The sequence below is a fragment of the Dysidea avara genome, chromosome 11, assembly GCF_963678975.1.
Source record: "Dysidea avara chromosome 11, odDysAvar1.4, whole genome shotgun sequence".
In the NCBI taxonomy this organism is placed as follows: Eukaryota; Metazoa; Porifera; class Demospongiae; order Dictyoceratida; family Dysideidae; genus Dysidea; species Dysidea avara.
In genome coordinates, this window is record NC_089282.1 from 25,350,739 (window position 1) to 25,365,265 (window position 14,527).

Below are 14,527 nucleotides of genomic sequence, written 5' to 3' on the forward strand. Positions count from 1 at the left end.
CAGTACAAGGCAGAAGGTACGAATGTACCAGTCGGTTCAGTGATATTCAAATATGGTCACGTGCCAAATTTTGGCGCGTAATTTCAAATGGTGAAATTCTTTACAGAAGTGGTGGCTTTTATAAAAGCCGTTGGGGTAGTGGAAGGCTAATAACAGCCTAACCACCAAATCCGTACAGAGTACGGCCTTGGCGCTTCAGAGCGTAGACAACATCCATGGCGGTGACGGTCTTTCTCTTGGCGTGCTCAGTGTAGGTGACAGCATCACGGATGACGTTCTCCAAGAACACCTTCAGCACTCCACGGGTCTCCTCATAGATCAAGCCGCTGATTCGCTTGACGCCACCACGGCGGGCCAGACGCCTGATAGCTGGCTTGGTGATTCCCTGGATGTTGTCCCTGAGAATCTTCCTGTGGCGCTTAGCGCCTCCTTTGCCGAGTCCTTTGCCTCCTTTGCCACGTCCAGACATTGCTTCTCTGTCAGTAGAAATGCTTGCTTCTTGTACACTACACTATTTTATACTAAAATATTTCGGATGATGTAGTACACATTTCGGATGATGTAGTACACATCTATAAGTTGTGCGCATGCGTTCAGATTGATCTGTTTCAATGCAATGCTTTTTGTAATTATGTATTTCGTAAGTAATTACAGTGATTTCTGAATTATTTATCTACCGTACGATGATGTTGCGTGTTCTCAGCAGGCTACGGACTGCTGCAACCTCAGTTGCTCTCCTCAGAGGATTTTCAACAACGCCTCAAAGTCTCAACTGTAGAATAGGATGCGCTTCTGGTTTCTGGGGCGACACCATGTGTGCAGGTACGGAAATATTTAGCCTAACTCACCTAGGCCTGTACCTCAAGCTACTGCTAAATGCTAATTCATCGTAGCTCCTCAACTGGTTAAACAAGGGGACATCAATTATCTAGTGATGGACTATCTATCAGAAATCACAATGTCATTACTGACTGCTGCCAAGCAGAAATCTCCAGTAAAATTTTTGTGTTTTATGCCCTCACCACATTTAACTATTGTTCTCCTAGGAGTTTGGGTACACTCCAGACTTTGTACACACCGTCATGTCACCACTACTCACCGACATCAAACAGAAAAGTTAACAATGATACCACAACAGGTTGTATGTGTAATGTGTGACTCCTACTAGACATTAAAGTGTTGGCTAACGCTGGAGGAGTAAACCCACACCAGTGTGCAAAAGTGCTAGCTCAGCTGGCTGCAGATCGAGGGGTGGAGCTGAAAATTGCAGTTGTGGAAGGTGATGACCTTATGCCAAAGGTTAGGGTTTGACTTTTTAAGTTTCTTATCTTGTCACTGTTTTTGTAGCTGAACAGTTAGCGCACAGACTAAGAAAGGTGCATGTGAGCTATCTAGTTCAGCTATATTTTAAAAATCCAACTACCTGCATTTCTTATTGATGTGTGAGAAACTAATACTAGAATACCCCTGGACATTGTTAATTATCTTGATGTAATTAGAGCTAGTAATTCTCTACTTTAGCTAGAAGAATTACGTTCCAGTGGTATTAAGAGCATGGACTCACAAGCTGCAATGCCTGCCACTATTCAAAGCATGAATGCTTACTTGGGGTAAGAATATGAATAGTGTGCAATGATATATTGTGACTTGTCTGTTTATAATACAGAGCATTTCCACTAGCTCACTGTCTCAGCCGAGGAGCTGATGTTGTGATATCTGGAAGATGTGTGGACTCTGCTTTAGTCTTAGCTCCACTAATTCATGAGGTATCAAAAATAACAGTAGCATATTGTGCTAGAAATAAGGGTCAGAGATTGGTAAATACTTTTAAAATGTGGTGGCTTCTTCATTGAAAATCTGCAGTAAATTTATTTGAGATACGGTATAGATTTTGGCTAGTCAAGCAATGAATGTTAGAGCATGACCACTGACTGACTCTTATTACTAGCACTGCAATACTGATAGTGGGTATGAGTTACAACTTCTTACTAGTATGGCTGGGGACCAACGGATTATGATAAACTGGCAACTGGGAGGTGGGTGTGTCCTGCATCATGTGTGTTATAGCTCATGTGAGACATGTAGTCTGGCTGGTCACCTGGTGGAGTGTGGTGCTCAGTGTACCGGTGGAATATTCACTGACTGGGACCACATCAATGGATGGTGAGTATGTGTGTGATAATGAGGTGTTGTACCATATTGAGTAGACTACAAGTTGTGTAATTCTGGTAGGAAAGACAAATGACAATTTAACTGACTAACTAAAGCTTTGTAAAGAAGGAACTTATATGATTAACTATTGTATGTTCTTCCATATTTGGTTGCATGGTAAATTTACCGTGAACTTTTATCTGCCATTATTTGATTTGCTAGTTCTTTAAACTTCTCTATGGAGTCCAGAGTTCGCTAAAAGAGAATGCATACATACGTACAGTGTACTATTAAGTGAAACTGATTATTAAACGGTTGGCTTTCTAACCTTATAGGGATAACATTGGATTTCCTATAGTGGAGTTTGATGGATCACCTGACCAATTTGTGTTAACCAAACCCCCAAATACCGGGGGAGAAGTATCAACAGCAACAGCAGCCGAGCAGGTAGGAAGGAGTTATGACAGTAGCAGAGATGTGTATAACTTGTTTCTGTTTAGTTGTTGTATGAGATTAGTGATCCATCATGTTACCTATTACCTGATGTGACTTGTGACTTCACTAATGTACAGATACAGCCTGTACAAGGTTAGTATTGTGTGTGTGTGTTTTTTTTTGTCAGAGAAGGATGGACATTCATGAGAAGAGATGTGCATAAACTTCACTTTGTTGATACGTACATTGTCCTACTGAGTTGTATGAGTATGCATGGAGTGTTTAGTAATGTCGTGGTGTTAGGTTTAGCACTTTTCGTGCTTTTAATATCTTAAATTGCAAAATGTCCTATGTGATGGTTTCTAAGAGGTTACACCTCCAGCCTCTGCAATCTCATGTGTACTCTGACATTTTTGCTGCTGTATAATGACCTATTGTCAGTGGTTGGACCCACAGGGTTACTAGTATGGTACATACTTCTTCTGCTTCATCACCAGTTCAAGTGTGAGCTGTTTTGCTCTCTCTTTCTAGATAAGTTGGGTGAAGCCGTTCATGTGTTTGGTGCTAAGGGAAAACCCCCTAGCTCAATGTACAAGGTGGGTATGTCTGTCTTACTGTAGTTATTATGACCCTTAAATACACCCGACCATTGCTACACCAGGTTGCATGCCCTGGGTTGTTTTGTATGTACATTCATGCACTATAATGTGGACATGTGATATACTCTGGATCCATACATACATACATACATACATACATACATAAATCAGGAATGTTTCAAATATTCATGCTAAATTTTCATGTAGGTCACATAAAAGTAATTGCTAGCTAGAGAGGTCTAAAAATGTTGCTATGTTAATTAAATCCACCTGTCTGCATTGCTAATTTGGGCATTGATTGGATGAAAGTTTAGCCTTAAATAATTTTTGCTGTCACCCATGAAAAAAAATTTTAATTGAAAATTGCACCTGTGTATACAGAACTGTGATGCTATCAGTAGGTACAACAAACAATAGATTGGTCTGTATGCAGCATAGAACAAGTTATCAGCATTACTACATGTGCACAAGGGGGGAGGGGTGATACAGATTTGATATAGCTGTGTACCTTGTATCTTTTCTTCGCACACTTTGAAACATGAAAAGCATCATAAGACCTGATTTATTCACCAGATAGCTGCTATTACGTATGTGTCACTGTGTGCATTAATTTTCGCATGCTAAATTTTTGTGGATGCTGCAACCCACAAAAAATTTATTTACAGTATGTGTAATACTGTAAGCAACACAAGTTTGGATTTAAGTTTGCAAATTAAAATATACATTTTCCCATTTTCGTAATATCGACATGTACATTTCCGTTCTCTTTGTCCCTGTTATCTTGAATTCTAAACAAATCTTATTGTATACTATTCCATTGTTAGGTTAGTGCTACATATGCTGATGGGTACAGGGCGACTGCCTTGTGCCCCGTGGTGGGACCAAGAGCTGCAGACAAGGCCAATAAGACAGCCAACAGTATTCTGACTAGGTGAGTCTTAGGTGTACCTTAATGTGTCTCTACCATTTAGCTAAGCTAAAACACCATTTTTTTCCCAATCTATTTCTTGCTGATGACTAGTGGCATGGCTACCACTGAGGCAACTGAAGTAGCTGGCTGCTTTGAGATGATGAATACTGTGAAGATTAAGACTACCCTAATAGAGCAGTCACTACATGTTATTTCACTGGAGACCTGTGGGAAGGCTAAAGCCACGTGTAGGGGGTTAGAATCATAATAGATCCATACTAGATGGTGACTTGATCCTCAAACAACATGTAGTGTAGACAAGTGCCTCCTTTTGACTCTAATACAGCTAGAGCTGGCAATAATAAAAAAAATGTCGAGTATCGTGATGCTAATTTTCAAATCGTATCGTGATATTTAACCCCTACACTATCATGATGGATGTAACACTTCTAAATGACTACTAAGTAGTTCTGTTCATGAACCATATTCTTGTCTTTTCAAAGGAGCAATGATTAGGTATAAACAATGTATAAATTAGCAAGTTTGTTCACGAAGTTCTCAACTGTACAAGCAGCTAACTAATGGTCTATCATTTATGTAGATACTATTGTGATATATCATTTTCATTACTATTGATCGTCTTGTGAAAATTTTGTTATTACCCAGCACTAAATAGAACGGTCATGTTTGCAATTAATCAATTCACTGGTTTTCTTCCCTGCAAAACTTTTTACTGCGGTGTGTATTGTATTTCTTTAGAACAAGAAACATTTTCAAGCAGCTCAAGCTACCCGACTACACAGATACTTGTGTTAAGGTACTACATTGTATGAGGTGTTTGTTGTCATGGTTACACTTGTTGAAGGCATTAGGCAGTGAGAGCACCTATGGACCTCACTCAAGGGAGGGTGTGTCTGCATCCCGTGAAGTTGTCCTCTGGTTTGCTGTCTCCCATAGCAACAAGAAAGCCTTGGAGATTTTCTCTAGAGAAATAGCCCCAGCAGGAACTGGAATGGGTAGGTGAAGTGGTAGTGTGTTCATTTACATTGTCTTGTTGTTTATAGCCCCAGGGTTAACTGGCCTTGTTGGAGGGCGACCTAGAGTGTAAGTGCAAGTGATGTTGGCCATACAGGTGTGTATTCTAATACTCTACATAGGTCACCCATATTGAAATTATTCTCATTCCTCTATCCAAAAGATAGTGTTCCAGTAAGTGTATACTATGTATGTCCACTGTGATCACATGACCTACAGGTTAGTGTGACAGTAGATGGTACCATGGAAACACTACCCTGTGGATCACATGATCCAGTTGAGGAGGATAGTAGTCAATGCCCTTCTAATAATGATGGGAATGGTATGGTGTGTGGTTTGATTAGAGATGAACTGATCAAGGGGTCAGCAATGAAGCATAAATTTCATATAAACCCAGCCATTATGAACCCTTCATTTTCTATCTGTATAAAATGTTTCTATGAAATTAAAATCAGCAGCTACAAGAAGGCTAAAAGTCAAAAGTCTTGACAGTTTGTGAGACTTTATCTTTGCACATGTACAACATGCAGTGCTCTGTCCCATTTCTGACACCTTACACAGAATGAACACTGACCACCTAATTTGTCTACCCACTTAATTTTCCACAATACAGTAATGTTGTGACCAGTTGTGTTGTGTGTAGTGGCAGGTGGTGACTGCTGTTACAAGTTGTCAGAGTTGGCATACCTGAGAAGTGGGGATAAAGGGGACACTGCTAATATTGGTAAGTACACAATTGTGCACCCATCCATGTGTATTCCTCTTTATTGCTTTACTATGTATTGTATTTGGTAAAGAAAAGTGAAACAAAGTCACAACTTTAGTCCAAAATATTGTGTAGCTGTAAGGTGTGAGTATCTCAACATTGAAATGACTAGTATGTGGTAACTGCTATAACTAGGCCCACTAAGAAAATTATATCAGTACTGGTTGTTCTATTAGAGTAGTTGTTCTTTCTGTTGTATTATCTTTCTGCACACTGTTTTATAGATAAACCAAACAATAGGTGGTCCCCCAGAGATTTGGGTAACTGAACTATACACTGTGACCAACAAATTGTAGATAGTCAGTTATGGTACAGGTAACATTAGGCTAAGGCCAATTGCTTTGTCTAGTTCTACACAAACAGGAATTCCAATTGTGTTATCCCATTAACTTGACTTGTGAATAGGTCATCTTACATGTAACTATTAAACTTTAGCTCTAAAATACATTCATGTCATTGCATAACATCTTCTACAGGAGTGATTGCTAGGCATCCTGACATCTTTCCATATTTGAAGTCACATGTAACAGCTGAACTAGTCCAGAAATATTTCTACCACCTAATTGACCCATCAGTACAGGACACCCCATGTGTTTCCAGGTGTAGTTTAGTTTCAAGCATTGTGTATAGTCTGTGATTAATGCATTGCACACCTCAGTTATCAACTTGCTCACTTTATACAGTTCTATAGCTATACATTGGAGCAAGGGGTCCGCAACTCCCTTGAAATCTCTCCTTTTGAAATCTGAAAACTGTTGTAAAGTTCTGTATATTTCCTGTATACTTCTGTATTTACAGTGTCACATATGCTACGTCCAGCATCCCCACAAGTTTGCAGAGAACTCGAGAAAGAATTCCACGTATTTCTGTATACTACATATCACGTGATGCTATTATTCCGGATACCTAAGGTTTCAAATGTTCTAAAATCTTGCCATAATTGTTTGAAATCTTGAAAAATTGTAAAGATTTGAAATCTTGTACAGGATTTTTCGGAGTTGCAGACCCCTTGCATTGGCTAGTTTTAGTAGCTGTACTGCATGTTCTATTAGTCAATGGGCTTCAACAATTCGCTTACCGTATCTGAGCACTTTCATTGCCCGAGACTATTGTGGTTCAGATATATTTTATTTGTTTCATGCATTGTATGTATTCTATTTATTTCATGCTGTTAAAACAGGTATGAATTGCCTGGGACATGTGCTTTGAATTTTGTACTGCCACAATCACTGGGTGGAGGGGGCATTGCATCACTGAGATGTGATCCACTGGTAAGCACCCATTTATAAGCCATATATATATTTGTGACCGGATTTGACAAAACCAGGCTTCCACACACATATCAGATTTGCGACTTTAAAGGACCATAACTCAATGTAAGAATATGCTATCGCTTTCAAATTTTGACCTGTTGTTGCCTGGTTTTGTCAAATCCAGTCACATTTCATGTTCCCATTCTACAGGGCAAAGCTTATGGCCAAATGCTGGCAGATTTGGAGATTAGAAATGTTCCAGACCTCAGTAAAACTCTCAATTAAACTGTCAGTGCTTCATTGTATGGTACAAATATTTACAAAAAAATTCACAATAAAATGGAATACACTTCTCTGCTATCTATCATCCAATGGCATATAAGAGATAGGACTAACTATTGACTGCTCTTGGGAAATTGCTGCCAACTCTTTCAAGAATTCATCAAATATGACTATAGCAAATAACTTGCTAGTTGCTATCTTTTTATGTTTCTTTTTCTGCCGTGTAGAACCACCACTGATTTCACTAGTACTGCCTCCAGGAGGTGTGGACGGTTGTGGCACAGTTGTTTCTGTAAAACTTGTCTCGTTGTGAGTTCGTCGTGGTGTGTTTCCCTCTGTGCCTGTGGAGCTCCCACCTGGTAAGGGATCCTCAGGGAAGTCAGTCATTGAAATGTCACCAGTTCTATCATGGAGATCTTGTTCTCGGTCAACAGAAGGGGTGCTTGTGTTGACTGGCAGAGGTGGGTGATGGTGTGGATGTAATATAGTATCTGCTTTAAACACCATTGTCTTCCTTGCTCGGGCGAGCCTCATATCAAGGCCTTCCTCCTTTGCCAGCTGACCAATCTCGGCACTGATTTGACTGAGTATCTGGAACAATCGTCAGAGCAACATAACAAACCGACCAACAACTTTATTACAGACGTGCATTACATGAGTGATACAAAGCAAGCAAACATATATAATTCTTTAGCTTAATTTATAGAAAATGCATGTAGACTTCATTTAAAGAATGGGATACAGGTAGTCAGTATGTAGGCCTTTTCAGCCTCTATCCCTTCCTGAAAACAGCAATACTGAACACAAAAGTGCTTGGCCAGTGCCTCTGCAATAGTATAACCACCCAGGCACATAATTTTGAGGGTGTACAGTGTGTAACCACCTCAGTTAAGTTTTGTTTAAGAACCCTACTAAAAATAATGTCACGAAATGACTAGAATAGTAAAATATTTTAGTCGTACATGTTCCATTTCCATACAACTTGTAAACCTCTTGGCCCCCCAAAATACCAAACCTCTTGGCCCCAAAATATATACCTCTGATAGGTTTCACTGTACACCCCTTGTAATGTACAGGTATACACACTCACTAGGTGCAAATCAGGCACAGCTGGGAGTAAGGTTAGCTTGTGGTTCAGTAGAAATGACCGTACCAAAGGATGAGGATAGTGACACAATCTAGCGATCAGTTTTGTTAGTGGCAAATTGACCTGTGGTGTAAGTCTTAACATTCTAGATAATTTCTCAAACAACACTTTAACAAACACTCCAGCCTTAGTGTTCAGATAAATACTGTTATGTCTGCTCTTGTTACTGGTGTCACCATGGCTTGAGGCCTTGCCACTGTATCTTGTACTGCTGTATGTGGGGGATAAGCTCCTAGTATGATTACTGGTGTGGCTTGTGGTGACACAACTGTCATAACTACTTGACCAACACCGACAAGCTCTAGCACACTCTTCAATGGCCTTCCTTGCTGAGTGTAACTGAAGATAATAAGAAGATTCCACTGAGATGTATGCTATGTGTATAGAATTGGAACCTTCTGAATAAAATGGTGTAGGCGTCTTCTTTTTGAACCACTTAAAGTGAGATGAAATTGTTTCCGGATCAGAAAACCCGTTACTATTGACAACGGGGAAGTTGGTATCATAAACACATCTCTGAATGTACAAGTTCTCAGCAGCTTTACATACTCTTGGTCGTATGTCAAGTAGATCACTAGCCAATTGGCTGTATACATCTGGAGCTCCCACTTGTTTGAGTTGAGATGACTTGACATGAATACCGGGCAGTAAATACCTGAAATAACAATAAAATATGGGAAATGCATAAATGTTTGAGTCTTAATCCATAGTTAATTATTAATTTCTCATCCCTGCCATTGTCACTTTTATTTTCCTTACCACACACCAATGATTTTTGGTGCCATATAGCCAGAAAGCTTGGCAAACTTAAGTGATTTTGCCACGATAGGATTTTGGTAAGAAAAAGGTATGGCGAATTTGCTACTAGAGCCAATATAGATTTGTATAGGACAAGTGGTTAGGCAGATTTTGTTTGGCGAAACACCGCTCACTTACCAAATTCGCCAAACTTTTCAGTTATACAGTATTAGTTGCATTCTGAGTCATGTGAGCTATCTAGTTAATTACCGCATTGCCATGCATAGGAAACTAACGATTAATTGTATGTGGCCATACAAAGATGAGATATACTCACTTCAACACAAGTTCCAACATCACATCTTCACAATTGAGGTCCACCAGTGTGTAGAACAATTCCAGTGAGACTGCACATAACTGGAAAAGAAAGTAAATCAAATACAAAGCCTTAAATTTAACTGCATAGTTGGTTTTATCAATATCAAGTATTGTAGACCTAGTAGCACAGATGCACAAGACTTGTGAAAGAGAAAGTGCATACAGTACGTTGGACACCACACAGAACACATGCACACATACACACAGAAAGAAAGCCCAAGGTACTATATCAGTGTAGGCAAATCATCTTGGGGCAGGACTAGTAACCCCACAGGAGGTTGTACCATGTCTCACAGGTGAAGGTGTGGGCATCCAAGGTCCCACTTGAACAATTACCTGCTAGTGACATATGTAATGGACAGTTGGGTTCTACCTCAGATGACACAGCTGGGTAGAGGGGAGAAATGCATGTAAATTTCTAGCTCAAGGAAACAACAATAGCAATAGAGTACGTATATAATGCCCATTGAGGACCCTTGTGAACACCAGGCTGGTACTCCACACACACGCAACGCACGCACGCACGCACGCACACATAGACTCACTTCACTAATACACTCAATTCTTCCTACTAAAGCATCCAGTATTGGCTCATTGTCATGACTACCGGCCACCAGGAATTGAAGAAACTCTCTCATCAGTTGTGGAGCAGTGATGGTGGTCAAGGAGATGTTCAAGTAGGCCGTAGAGAAGACCAAAGCTGACTCTGATTTCTGCAAGGGAACATTCATGGGAGTCTTAACTGTACAAATAGAAGGAAAATTAGGAAAGAAAAGTTGGACTAGGGATTAAAGGGAAATAGCTAAAAAGTAGTGAAACAACGTTCTCTATAACTGCAGATGTACTAATGGACATTGAATCTCTAATTCAGTTTATATCCATGGTACATTAGTATATCTGCAGGTACAGACAACTTCACTTTTAGCTATGCCTAGTTTCACTACTTTTTCCCCTTTGATCCTTATAATTTTTCCTTCTACTTGTTTAATTATAACTACTGAACCCACACATAGTGCATCAAAAGAATGGCACCAGGCATGCCATAAAATTAATTTGTGTATGCTATAAAATCAATTTTGTGTAGGGGTGTGCAATATCAGGATTTCGATACGATATCGATAGATAATTAGTAAAATATTGCGATATCGATTTGATTTCGATAATTAATTGAATGGTGTGGGCGGATTAATTGCGTGGACGGACGATATTTATAGTTGTGCTTTAAATGCAATAGGTCCACTAAAACCATTACTAACAAGCCTGAAACTGGTAGATGGATTTTAAAATGGCTAAATTGCACACAACAGACCTTTATTTCTAGCACGATTGCACAATCACAGACCAAAATACTGTGACTTTATCTAAATTTTCTCGATATGTCGATTAATCAATAAAATACCAAGATCAGCATTTGCAATATCGAATTCGATACGATAATAATACTGGAAAATTATTGCAATATCGAATTGCACACCTCAAATTTTGTGTCTGCCCCAACAATCAGTACTGAAAAGTGAAGTGACCATTACGCTTCATTTTCAGCTACTATTGATTGCACAAACCTTTAAAAATTACATGACACATGTGTAACACAAGATTTTATTTCACGGAACAAGTTGCCAACATCGGGAATCTTGGTTCCTGACGTCAGCAACCTGTTCCTGACACAGCATTACAAATGAAGAATAGTATGAGAAGTAGTTGCCAACATCGGGAATCTTGGTTCCTGACGTCAGCAACCTGTTTCTGACACAGCATTACAAATGAAGAATAGTATGAGAAGTGTCTCTGCAATCAATCCACTTGCCATGGAAAATACGGGTGTTTAGCGTGATAGCTAGTCAACACAGCCACCAGTTGGTGAAAAGACACATCTTGATATGAAGCGACGTCGAATAGTGAAGAAGTCAAGCCCACAGCCTTATCCATTGTGGAGTTATGCTTGGCTGGAGGAATCAGCCAGTCAGTTAAATTTAGGGCCACTCTGAAGACATTTTTTGGCCTTGAATACACCTAACCAATACTGCCAAGCTGTTGTGAAAAATGAGGCTAGTTTTAGGATATTTAGGCTATAAAAGCCCAAATTGGTAATACTGTATACAGTACCATACTGCATGATACCATAAATCATGCTGAAATATACGTACACTGTGTGTTACAATAAGCACCTGAAACAAAGCTGGTCCAAGGACTTGTTGCAGAAATCCATCATGAATAAGTGACAAGATCTTTTGTACTACCTCATCTGGTGATACCTGTGGATCAAAAGTGACATGTATACTATATACACTTGAATGTACAAAGTATATAAATTGAAATAAACGCATGTGGTACATGCATACCACCACACACACACACACACACACACACACACACACACACACACACACACACACACACACACACACACACACACACACACACACACACACACACACACACACACACACACACACACACACACACACACACCTGTATCACAGAGTTACAGAACTGTAGACACTGCACGAAAGCCGACAGGCTGAGAACAGACCAACGCACACACTCAGTGACAGAGCTCCATTCATCACAATTTAACACCTGTACAGTTGGCAACTCACTATACGTGGCACTAAGACTAGTGGCCAACACCTACAGGTGAAGAAAATGGAATGTCACTAAAGTCAGCGAGATAAGGACAATATGTACCATATACTTTAGTGCTGAAACAAATACTGCAAATGACATGCTATCTACCCTTTAATAAATTCACTACACGAAGCTTTATGAAACTGGTGACAAAATTACTGCAAAAATGTCATGAATAGTAAAGTTGGAAATGGATGATGGATTGCACATTTGAGTATTTAGATTGGTGAATGCTGCTTCATTATCAAATTCTATTAGGACGATTATGAAATACATTTCACCATTCACCAAACTCACAGGACAGAAGCTAGTGTCGTCAGTGATAAATGCAGCTACTCCTTTATGGTCCATCTTCTTAGCTAGGGACAGGAACAACAAGACGGCATCTCTTGAACAGTTAGCCACACTTTTGCTATTCCCATAAACATCACCAGTAAGCACTCTATTAGTCGTTTCATGTATGTGAGATATCAGGAGGGCAAACACAAGACATTTTGACTGTGACGACTTTCTGCCATCCATAAAGAAGAGATCTAACAGTGACGGATTGTCATGGACGATTACACAGATCTGGTGTAACACTGGCACCATTGCTGCAGTGATGTCTTCATCTTTGCTTTCTTCCAGTGAGTGGAGTAACTTAGTTAATGGTCTCAGCACTTGTTGGTGAATCAGTAATGGCTGTGGGGAACTTAGAAGCTCTACAAAGAAGTTCAGAATACACACGCGAAGGTCTTTTGAGTAGTTCCTCTCTCTCAGTGACAGAGTATATATTTGTTCAATAACATCTTCACTTAACAGGTGTTCTAAACAGTCCCCTGTGCGGCCTGTGCTCTGCGGAGTCTCCTCAGCTACCAGTTTGCCTATGGCGATAAAGTGTTTCTTAACATCTACCACATCAAAAGGGTCCGTTATCCCGGTCGTTATGATGCCATGCAGCTCCCGCCAGTGGCTATGGATGTCTTCGGTTATTATCATTGATGTAGTCCGGGTCATTCCATTGGTGCGCTTGTTCTTCGGCGTGGTGTCCACGTCGAACGGGTTTATAGGTCCATCGTCTTCGTCTTCATCAAACGGATTCATGCTCTAAAGACCAGAAACGAGTCCATTACAAAGCAACATTACTCACGCCTTTATTTAAGCAACGGTGGGCGTTAATTTGGAAGGAAATGTAAGTCACGTGCTTATGCAAAAGGTTGTATAAATGGCGACTTTAGAGGTTCGCTTGAAGAGGGCCAGCAAAGTGTACAGGGAGGGAGAGCTAATCAGAGGTGTGGTGGCTGTGACATCTAAAGGGGACATCAGTCACAATGGGCTGAGCTTGACGTTGGAAGGCACCGTAAACCTGCAACTGAGCGCCAAAAGTGTTGGAGTGTTTGAGGCTTTCTACAACTCGCTGAAACCCATCCCGCTACTAAACTACACTTTGGATTTAGTTAAACCAGGGAAGTTTCCTAATGGCACTACAGAAGTACCATTTGAGCTACCACTGAAGGCAAAAACAGGCAAAACACTTTACGAGACTTACCATGGAGTATTCGTTAGTGTGATGTATAACATGAGATGTGATATGAAGAGGTCCTTGTTGAGTAGGGACATCCAGAAAGTAGTCGAATTCATCGTAGAGACCAAGTCTGATATCACAGCTGAGGATGATCCAAAACGAGTTGAATTCACTGTTAGTCCAGAGTCACTGCAGAATGTTAAAAATCGTGTTGGAGTCCCTGATTTCCTTGTCACTGGTTATCTAGATACAGCCAACTGTATCATCACAAAGCCATTTACAGGAGAACTCACAGTTTCTCATTCTTCAGCATCTATCAGGTCTGTTGAATTACAGCTAGTCAGAGTGGAGACGTGCGGATGTGCTGAGGGATTTTCTCGTGATGCGACAGAGATCCAAAATATTCAGATTGGTGAGGGTGATGTATGCAGAAAGGTGGCCCTTCCTATTTATATGATATTCCCTCGGTTGTTTACTTGCCCAACATTGAACACTAGTAACTTCAAGATAGAGTTTGAAGTCAACATCATCATTGTGTTTCAAGATGACCATCTGGTCACTGATAACTTTCCCATTAAGTTACTACGAACATGAAATGTTGTATGTATTTTATAGCATTATGGTATTGGAGCTGATTTTTCTCTTATGTTTTAACTATTTAAATACTTGAATTAGTTATTTGAGTGTAGTGGTTTGAGTCA

The 14,527-nt window shown here is 40.0% G+C and overlaps 4 protein-coding genes and 1 long non-coding RNA gene across 5 annotated transcripts in view; 2 read left to right on the forward strand and 3 right to left on the reverse strand.

The window, feature by feature from the left end:
- The window catches only part of LOC136239146 (uncharacterized), a 223,461-nt gene that overhangs the window by 173,365 nt on the left and 35,569 nt on the right, over positions 1-14,527 (reverse strand). The gene's annotated exons all lie outside the window — the stretch shown is intronic.
- Positions 56-524, reverse strand: LOC136239145 (histone H4). The gene has a single exon (XM_066029886.1). It carries the CDS (start codon positions 467-469, stop codon positions 158-160), a length of 312 nt encoding a protein of 103 aa, XP_065885958.1. The 5' UTR covers positions 470-524; the 3' UTR covers positions 56-157.
- On the forward strand, positions 654-7,509 carry LOC136239139 (uncharacterized). The gene is made up of 21 exons (XM_066029880.1): positions 654-822; positions 894-994; positions 1,047-1,116; positions 1,169-1,299; positions 1,522-1,610; positions 1,667-1,766; positions 1,993-2,036; positions 2,086-2,163; positions 2,487-2,598; positions 2,652-2,739; positions 3,118-3,182; positions 4,010-4,116; positions 4,855-4,912; positions 4,961-5,111; positions 5,160-5,199; positions 5,253-5,304; positions 5,350-5,452; positions 5,774-5,854; positions 6,373-6,496; positions 7,077-7,167; positions 7,360-7,509. Exons 1-21 carry the CDS (start codon positions 684-686, stop codon positions 7,432-7,434), a joined length of 1,899 nt encoding a protein of 632 aa, XP_065885952.1. The 5' UTR covers positions 654-683; the 3' UTR covers positions 7,435-7,509.
- On the reverse strand, positions 7,431-13,501 carry LOC136239137 (FHIP family protein v1g243165-like). Its single transcript, XM_066029878.1, has 7 exons — positions 12,620-13,501; positions 12,167-12,325; positions 11,863-11,949; positions 10,240-10,407; positions 9,654-9,733; positions 8,522-9,233; positions 7,431-8,022 (listed from the first exon to the last, which is right to left on the reverse strand). The coding sequence occupies exons 1-7, from the start codon at positions 13,403-13,405 to the stop codon at positions 7,507-7,509; spliced, it is 2,508 nt and encodes an 835-aa protein (XP_065885950.1). The 5' UTR covers positions 13,406-13,501; the 3' UTR covers positions 7,431-7,506.
- LOC136239144 (vacuolar protein sorting-associated protein 26C-like) lies at positions 13,475-14,502 on the forward strand. Its single transcript, XM_066029885.1, has one exon. The coding sequence runs from the start codon at positions 13,527-13,529 to the stop codon at positions 14,418-14,420; it is 894 nt and encodes a 297-aa protein (XP_065885957.1). The 5' UTR covers positions 13,475-13,526; the 3' UTR covers positions 14,421-14,502.

Excerpts from the sequence above, each read along its gene's own strand:
- LOC136239144 (XM_066029885.1), top strand. The coding sequence starts at position 13,527 with ATGGCGACTTTAGAGGTTCGCTTGAAGAGGGCCAGCAAAGTGTACAGG.
- LOC136239139 (XM_066029880.1), top strand. The coding sequence starts at position 684 with ATGATGTTGCGTGTTCTCAGCAGGCTACGGACTGCTGCAACCTCAGTT. Across the intron at positions 1,611-1,666 it reads AGCATGAATGCTTACTTGGG|AGCATTTCCACTAGCTCACT; the intron begins GTAAGAATATGA and ends TTTATAATACAG. Across the intron at positions 4,913-4,960 it reads ACACAGATACTTGTGTTAAG|GCATTAGGCAGTGAGAGCAC; the intron begins GTACTACATTGT and ends CACTTGTTGAAG.
- LOC136239145 (XM_066029886.1), bottom strand. The coding sequence starts at position 469 with ATGTCTGGACGTGGCAAAGGAGGCAAAGGACTCGGCAAAGGAGGCGCT.
- LOC136239137 (XM_066029878.1), bottom strand. The coding sequence starts at position 13,405 with ATGAATCCGTTTGATGAAGACGAAGACGATGGACCTATAAACCCGTTC. Across the intron at positions 12,326-12,619 it reads ACGACACTAGCTTCTGTCCT|GTGTTGGCCACTAGTCTTAG; the intron begins GTGAGTTTGGTG and ends CTTCACCTGTAG. Across the intron at positions 9,734-10,239 it reads GAATTGAGTGTATTAGTGAA|TTATGTGCAGTCTCACTGGA; the intron begins GTGAGTCTATGT and ends TTTCTTTTCCAG.